At 56.6% G+C, this 8,442-nt stretch overlaps 1 protein-coding gene across 2 annotated transcripts; it reads right to left on the bottom strand.

The window, feature by feature from the left end:
• Positions 1-84: 84 nt before the first annotated feature.
• LOC116230445 (protein FAM163A) lies at positions 85-7,780 on the bottom strand. 2 transcript variants are annotated; one of them, XM_031595604.2, is made up of 4 exons: positions 7,640-7,780; positions 3,702-3,795; positions 3,512-3,626; positions 85-2,755 (listed from the first exon to the last, which is right to left on the bottom strand). In XM_031595604.2, the coding sequence occupies exons 3-4, from the start codon at positions 3,602-3,604 to the stop codon at positions 2,369-2,371; spliced, it is 480 nt and encodes a 159-aa protein (XP_031451464.2). In that variant the 5' UTR covers positions 3,605-3,626; positions 3,702-3,795; positions 7,640-7,780; the 3' UTR covers positions 85-2,368. The 2 variants fall into 2 exon arrangements, with proteins under 2 accessions (XP_031451464.2, XP_031451465.2); XM_031595605.2 differs by lacking the exons at positions 3,702-3,795; positions 7,640-7,780 and having other exon boundaries at positions 3,512-3,689.
• Positions 7,781-8,442: the final 662 nt, after the last annotated feature.

Here is an 8,442-nt window from a genome sequence, read left to right as displayed (position 1 = left end):
TGTGTTTTGGGGATGCACGTGCCTAGGCCGGGGGGGGGGGCAGGGAGAAATCTTAGCATCAGGACAGCTTCCAGGGCAGCTCTGATTGAACCCCATTTTGTGTTGCCTACCAAAAGAACAGAAATCACTCCTGTTTTGTATTTCAAAGTCCTCATTTATTTCTGACATGGAATTTGGACCCATAGCTGAGCAACAAAGACAGAGAATAACAACAGAGGAAATCTGAAGTGGAAAAAATCTGAGATGCTTGCCCCTACCCTGTCCCGTTCCTCCAAACCTTACAACCCACAGCTGTATCTCTGTTCCCTGCCCTTTCGGACTCACCCATCCATCTGCAGCTGCCAGGCCCAGGGTTTTGTGCTGGCTGTGAGGGTGACGCTCACCTTTGGCCATCCATCTACCTCGGAGCTGCCTCACCTCATCAGCTGGTGACAGGTCATATTTCATTTGCACATGATGATAATGGTTGCTTTCCTCACATCAGAGGGGTGACCTGTAGAAGCAGAACCCCATATTCTCTCCCCACCTGGGGACTGCAAGGTGGGAAGCCTTGCTTCATGCCAAGAGGTAGAGTTGGGTAGTGGGAATGGCCATGCCTACGGCAGTCATGCTGTGACATTAACTTTGTGTGGCTCCAAGCAGGATGGAGACCAAGCTGAGCAGATGCTCTAGTGGGAAAGGACAGCATTTGCTGAGTTAGCCAAGAAAAACAGAGAGATGATATTATCAGGGAAGAGAATTGGATGGGAGCCAGGTGCTATCAGCCAGTGGGATCCACAGAGCGTTGCTGCTGCTAACTTTCTTCTTTCGTCCTGCCTGCCCTTATTGTGAAAGGACACGAAAAGACCTCCTATCGCTGTCTGGAGAATGGAAGGAGACTGTAAAAGAGGTGCAGCTAGACTGAGTCTCAGCATAATGGAAACACAAGGTCTTTCTGGCCCAGAGATGGGGGAGACGGTGAATAATGTTTGCTCATACTCTGTGTAAGATGCATGCTGGGGCACGGTGTCTGGATTGCAAGGACCATCATCATTTTTGGCATTCATCCGGCTCCTTTCCTTTGGGTTGTTTGAGCAGAGGTGCCAAACCAACAGCAGGTCCAGAGTGTCAGTCAGCCTACTGCCTGCTAACCAAGACATCTGAGGCTGACACAGCGTTTGCCTTCACAAGACCTCCTTCACCCATGCTTAAGTGGGGAAACCAAGACTTGGTCCAAATCCTTCAGGTGGCCAATCTCCAAATGGTGGTGGTGAAAGAACACCCCACTTGTACTTCAGAGCAGTTCTACCCAGTATTGCAAGGGCAAGGCAAGCAGTTCCTGCTATTGCTCCTGGCAGCACCTGTGGGCTGGCTGCATCCCTCCTCCCTGCTGCAAGCGGGGAGCAGTGCTGCGCTGTTGCTATGGAAGTGCCCATGGATGATGGAGATGTCCTTTTGGTCATTTTTCACCTAATTGGATTTGTGAAGGAGGAAGGAACTTTCCCATCTTCATTCCGCAGATGGAGCTGTTGGCTGAGCTGTCGTCACAGCCACACAACTGCTGGGTCTGGCTCGGGTCTTCTTCCCAAGGCAAAGGGGGAAATCGTGCTCCATTGGAGCTCCTCACAAAGGAGGGGATGCAACCTGGTGGGCTCTGCTGCTGCAAGCCAAAGCGATTCTAAACCAGCATCCTTCTGGATGGGGTCTGGGCAGGGCTTTGAGGTGATCACACTGCAGTCATCTGGCGGTGCAACTCTTGTAAGCAAAACCTCGGTCACTTATGGGCCCAAGTTAAAATCGCTCCTAAGAAAGCTTGTGAGCAGTCAAAGTGGGGGCTTTGGCCGCAGAGAGATCTGCCTGTGCTCATTGCCACGGGTGAACGGTCTTCACGTCCCCTCGCAGTGATCCAGATCCTCTCCTACAACTGCAGCACAGTAGGCTGCAGTGGGTGAAGCAGCCCGAGCCGAGCCCTGTGTTAGTCCCCAGCACAACCTGAGCTGCTGACAGCGGTGCTGCGGCCAGGGGGAGCAGGATGCCCCCAGACTCCCATTCCCACTGCACTGTGCTTCCCATCCCCATCCTGTGTGCAGGGGACGTGGGCACAGCCTCAGCTGGAGATGGAGGACACCAAAGGCGCTGCTCCGGGGAGCAACAAAGTTAGTCTGTACTGTACATAGCCCTCATTAGACAAGTTCCTTCAGGAGATAGAGAAATAATTACACTTGTAGGTGCAGAGGTCGCCGTCCGGATAACCTCCTCCACGGTGACCCGTGAGGCTCCGCCACTCCCCTCCATCAGGAGGGCCACGTCGCCCTCGGGCTCTCCCTGCACGACCCCCACTGTCTGCAAGCTGACAGCCCCATCCCTCGAGCGGGGTGCACGGTGGGGGTCACACATCTGTGCTGATGGCCCTGGATGGGGGGAAGCCCTCGCGGAAGCTGTGCCGGCTCAGCGGGAAGCCCTGCAGTCCGACAGGCGGCCCCATCTCGGGGTAGCAGGCGGGCGCGTAGGCCACGCGCTCACCCCCATTGCGCACCATGTCGGGGGTCCGTATGTAGAACGGGGAGCCGTACGGGGAGCAGGTGGGGCAGCGGGGATGGGCCCCGTGCTGGTTGAGCTCGGGGATGGGAGTGGGACTGCCCTGCCCGTCCGCCATGCGGGAGCTGCAGGCGTTGCACGTGCCAGGGTGCGGGTGCGTGGGAAGGTCGGACTCTTCCTCTTCCTCCTCCTCCTCCTCCTCTTCGTCATTGGGGTCATCTTTCTTGCAGCAGTAGTACTGCGGAGATGGATGGGGTAGGTGAGCACGGGGCAGCCCCAGGCACCCACCTGGGACACATAACTTAAGGGTAGATGTGGCACTGAGGGACACGGTCAGTGGTGGGGATGGGTTGGGCTCGGACCTGGTGATCTCAGCGGTCCTCCTCAATCTTAATGACTCTATGATTCTATAATTCCAGTTTGAGCAAAACCAATGTTGACTCTACTAACAAATTAATACAAATTAAAGAAGTGAGAAAAGTGCTGGAGCAGGAGTGGGGCAGCTTTTCTCAGCCCCGTGGCAGGAGATGCTGGAGTTCCCCACTGCTGGAGCTGCCTGCTTGGCTCCATCAGACTGGGACCTGAGGGTGAGACCCAGCCAGGAGCAGATGGGGGCTAGCAGGGGAATGTGTCCCCTCCCTTCACAGTGAGATCTGCATGGGGAAGGGATTTGGGGATGCCACCCTCCCAGTAGCCTCTGTGCTTTCCAGCACGTTGCTGCATGGCACAGACTCAGCATTAACTTTTAAAGAGGTTGTAGCCAGCCGCCGTTGAAAGCTTCCTCGTCTAATTTACAGGGGAAAAAAAAAAAAACAACCCAAAAGCTCTTCATCTGGTATTGTAAATCCAGCCAAGCCTACACCTAAGTGAGCAAGCACTGCAGCTCCTCAGATTCCTGCGGGAGGCAGTCGGGCAGCCTCACCCTGCCCAGCACGGGCACAAAGCCCCCCAAGCCCCTCCTGCACCCCGGCACGATGGATGTCCCCACACTCACCTGTAGCCTACAGTAGCAGAGCACAGCGATGATGCACAGTAGGATCACTGTCGCTAGGATTCCCCCGGTGATGACAACAGTTCCCGCTGTCATCCGACCGATTCTCCATCAAACTCTGAAAGGCAGAACATGGGGACAGTCACCACCAAAGCATCATCGTTCTGACCCCACGTCCCCCATTGGCACTTACCCAGGGATGCGGTGGCCGCTGGCGGTCACGCCGGCCCCGGGATGGCTGGGGGGGGCTGGCAGCTCTGCATGGCTCTAGGGAGATGCCTGCGGCTCTGGGAGCAGAGACAAGGAGGAGAAGAAGCCATCAGCTCAGCCCTATCCCTGCCATCATCCCCGTTGCCATCGTGTCCCATCAGCGGCCCTCTGTGAGCCGCTAATTGATAGGACCCAAGCTCTGGCAGCTCGCAGCTGAGCAGATCTAATTACCCTTCAGTCACACGACCCTAATTGATGCGGGGAGGTGGCAGCTTCCAGATCACAGCTGCCAACCTGCTCCTGTGCCCGAACCGCGGGAAAAGCCCCAAAAACTCATCTCAGCGTGGTTTGCCAGCAGCCACGCATTGATTTCCAGCACTCAGAAAGGCACACTGCAAAGCCAGAAGGATGGTTTGGATTTACTTCCTTTCTCAAGCCACTCTCACACACAAAACAGGAAAAAAATGAAAAAAACCTCAAGAAATCGATATGCCCACCAGCCAGCTGATAGGGCCATCCATCAGCACGCCAGCACGGAGCTAACAACAGGGACAGCACGCTCTGTGACAGCCACACCGCACCCTGGATGGCTCGGGGACACCCCACAGAGCCACCAAGTGCTTCATGCAGAGAGACGGGGACACATCTGTCGGCACCCCTGGGGCCCTCCCTGCCCCATGCCATCCCACTGTCCCCAGTGGGGACGAAGCAGGCTGACCCTGCGGGCAGGCGTGGGGCTGCTTGGCGCAGAGATCCATTTTCTTTAATTGATGCCGTGCGGCAGCACAAACTTACAGCCTGAGCAGCGGCTCTGGAGCGAGCGGCTGCTATATTTATTTCCCTTCAATGACGTCCGTGCCGGACGCGCACAGCTAGCAGGGCAGCACATTCCCTTTGCTGGTGTGGGTCAATGCGTGCCAGTGCTTTCTCCTGTCTGGACAGCCCCAGTCTGTTTTGTCGCACACCCATCCCTGCACCCGCAGGGCAGCAGCTGTGGATCAACCCCATGTGGGGCAGACGGACAGACGTGGGGCTGTGTGCGGGTGGCTCAGCCCCGCTCTGCAGCCTGGGCTAATTCAATGAGCTGTCTGCCTGGTGAATTAGCTGCCGTGGCCTCACCAGCATCCATCCTCTCACAGGGCCTAATTGGAACAGAACAGCGCCGGGATGGGCTGAGCACCCTGAGGGGCCGCGGCAGTGGGTGGGAGCCCAAAGATAACCCTGATAGGAGAGACCCCAGTGCCTCTCCCTGTCCCATCAGGGCTGCCCTGCATGGCCTCGCAGGAGGGATGTGATGGGCACAGGGATGGGAAGCAGCTGTAGGGACCCACTGGTGTCTGCTGGGACTGGGCAGTTCCCAAATGTCCCAGAGTTTCGGTGGGAAGGGAACAATTCCTGAGCACACGCAGCACATGGCTGAATGGATCAATTGCAAATACCAGAAGAAACGAGCAACATAGAAAACCATAGAGTAGGAAAAGCTTAGAAGGCTCCAACAAAGCAGAGTGGCCTCCAGCACCAGAGCATTGGAGCGCAGGAGGACCTGTGCGCTGTGTCTGCAGGCACATTCCATCCTCCTGTGATCTCAGCTCCCGTCCAACTTTCTCACCACTTCTACCAAAAGAAGCTCAGCCTCAGGTTTATTTCTCACCCTCTGAGCCAGAACAACCGGTGTGCATCCTACAGGGCAAAATGGCTGGGGAACAGGGATGTCCCAGATGTCCCCAGACACCTTCCTGCCCTACAACATGCCAGGGAGCCAGTGGGATTCAATTAGCAGAGATCGTTAAGGGATAACGAAATGGAGAATTGCACAGTTGGGTGGGGCAAGGAAAGGGGGGGCTGTGGGGCAAAGCCTTTGAGCAGGGAGCTCAGGGAGGTGTGGGACCTCTGCCCACTCACTTGGGGCACGGATTAGAAGAGGGCACCACATCCATAAGCCACCATCTGGAAGGAACCAGCAGCCCAGGCCAGGGCTGCAGCAGGCAGCAGGTAACTCTCTGACTGCTGCCACCTCCCAGAAGCACTCCAAGGGCTGGCAGCAGCTATAACCCCACTGTAACACCCATGGCCCTTCTGCATGGAGAAAGGGCTGCGAAGGGCGCACAGCCTCTCCCCTGTGCATGATGCAACCGCTGCTGCCCGGCTGTCAGCAGCTCCCAGCATCTTTGCTGGGAGCATAAACAGAGGTTTGTTGTAATGACTCATTAAGATCTAATTGCATTCCCCCAGCAATACAGGGAAGCAGCCTCCCACGTGCAGCAGTACTACAGCCAGCAGCCGGGCACCATCCCCTCCCCAAAAGCGCGGGGCAGACAGAGCGACGCTGCCATCCATCCCCAGAACAACGGGAGCCCAAAACCCCAGAGCAGCATCGGGTCTGCGCTTCCTTCTATTCCTCGTGGGGGATGTTGAGCTCCAGGGGGAAGCCGGCACCTGGATACCCATTGCCAGAGCATCAGCATCACAACAGAGCCTCCACCCTGCAGCATTAAGGCCCTCTGACCTCTCCCCTCACTCTCTTTAAGGGAGACTCCACCAGCCCTATCCACGGTCACTTTTCAGGGCCGTCACAGGGGAATCACATCAGGAAGCCTCTCAGCCTCGCCACAAATGAAGCATGAAATGTGCTTTCAAAAGAACACGGGTAACAGAGCCCCGATGAATATTTCACCTAGCTGGGATGCGGTGTGGGGTGATGCGGCTGCAGGGAAAAAGAGGCAGCAGAGCAGGGAGCGCTCCGACCTCTCTAATGCTTTGCTGCTGGGTTTGGGTGCAGCCCTAGCGGACCCACAAAGGAGCAGTGCTTGTAGAGCTGATCCTGCCCATGGCCAAGCTCAGCGGTGCTGCTCAAGCTGAAGTAGCATCTCCATTTCTGGAAAGGCCTCTACCACATTTGGCCGTTCCAAACACCGCCTTCCAGGCAAGGTTGGGGATGATCATAGCCAAAGCACAGCAGTTGGGCCCCCAGATCCAATCCCACGGCAGCAATTTGGCCACAAAGCATTCAGCTGTCCCTTCTGACAGCACCGTGCCCAGCACCCAAAACCCAGGTGAGTCCATCCAAACCACTCCATGTGCAATGGCCACAGGGTGCTCCACCTGGGATCGCAGGGTGGAACAATGGGGCTGAAACACAGCGCTTTGGAGAGGTGTGGGAGCACATCCCATGTCCCAGTAGAGTGGAATCATTCCCCCTTGGGAATGGCATCTTCATAGAATCACAGTCCAACTCAAACGATGCTATGATTCTGTGGTTCTTACATGCCTTGGATAGCTGCTCAACAAGTGAAGCCCTCTCAGATGGAGAATTTCCCCCCAAGCCCAGCTCTGAGTCCACAGGACCCCAATGGGATGATGCTCGATGTGAATGAGCAGCCCAAAGGCACCACAAACAGCATCACACAGCAGCTCCACACCTCGGATGCACGAGGACCAACGTGGGGAAGAAGAATAGAAGCCCCCACGACACAGCGCTCCATTGGGTGGAATATTCCACGGCCTATCAGAAACCCTCTCCGCTGCAGAGGCAATCAATAGCACACAACGAAAAGTGGCTGGAAACGCTAGGTGCTTCCACATGCCCTTTTGTGGGGAACCAAACCCTCCAGGATAACCTTAGGAGAAAACAAAAGGCAGACCCATAACTCAAGCACGGGTCTCCTTCAATTACTGAAGCTCAGCCAGAGACAAACCAGAGATCCTCAGGGATAAACAAAGGGGCCGGGCACCATCCGCACCCCAAAGAGTCAACACCACAAAGTTGGGCAGTGCGAACCCAAGGAGATGAACTGGGGTCCTGTGGTTCCGGAGCCCCCCGTAGAGCATCCCCTGCCCGGGGGGGGGGGGGGGTTCCAAGCGCTTCATCTCAATCCTCTTTCCCTTATCCCAGATCCTTTATCCCAAATCCTTGACCCTTACCTGGGAGCCGGCACACAGCGGGATCGGAGTGGAGCAGCGCCGCCGGGCGCGGGCAGGAGGGGGAGGAGGAGGAAGAAGAGGAGGAGGAGAGGCAGAGGAGCGCGCACCGAAACCCGGGAGGCGCCGTGTGTCCGCCCGGGGGTGGAGGCAGCGGGGAGGAGTTTGCCCGATTGCGTGGAGCCGCCCCCGGCCCCGCACCGCCCCCGGCCCCAACCTCGGGGTGTCCCCCCCCTATAGAGAAGCTCTGGAACGGAGCCATTCGTCTCCATCACCCGTCCCACAGCGCTGCCTTGGCCATAAGGCTGCAGGGAAGGAAACCTTCGCTCGGATGGCAGCAGGGTCAGGGCTCCTTTTTTCCATTTCTCTGGGAAGGAGTTCCTTTGGGAACAAGGAAGGAGGTGGGGAACAGCGCTGTGCTTTCCAACCCATGGAGTTTTACATGAAGCACGTGGGTCGGGGAGCCCCACCAGCATGTTTTAGGGTCGACGGCAGCAGCCTGATCCAATGCACTGCACAAGCTGAGCATGCTTCCTATTTATTACAGTTTGGGGGAAATCTCACTCCCCCTCATCCTCAGACATCCCAGGGCTCCAGTGCAGTCACCCTTACAGCATGCAGACGTTGCAACCCAACTCGTAGAAGCGGTGTAGGATCCCCTCTGCCTGCTTCCGCAAGAGAATTTGCTGAAGAGTTTTAAACTGAAACCAGAAAATGCTTCCAGTCCTGCCCGTGCTCTCTGGCAAAAATTAGAGCTCGGACTCCACTCCCAGCATTGGCTCTTCAGCTGTGTGTTTGCTGGGACA

Source organism: Phasianus colchicus, chromosome 9, assembly GCF_987193195.1.
Source record: "Phasianus colchicus chromosome 9, bPhaCol1.hap1.1, whole genome shotgun sequence".
In the NCBI taxonomy this organism is placed as follows: domain Eukaryota; kingdom Metazoa; phylum Chordata; class Aves; order Galliformes; family Phasianidae; genus Phasianus; species Phasianus colchicus.
Note: the sequence above shows the minus strand (reverse complement) of the source record. Positions and strands in the feature narration are given on the sequence as shown.

Bases quoted from the DNA above. Each gene is read 5' to 3' on its own strand.
- LOC116230445 (XM_031595604.2), bottom strand. From the start codon at position 3,604: ATGACAGCGGGAACTGTTGTCATCACCGGGGGAATCCTAGCGACAGTG. The intron at 2,756-3,511 runs GTGAGTGTGGGG...CCATCTCCGCAG, and splicing joins TCTGCTACTGTAGGCTACAG to TACTACTGCTGCAAGAAAGA.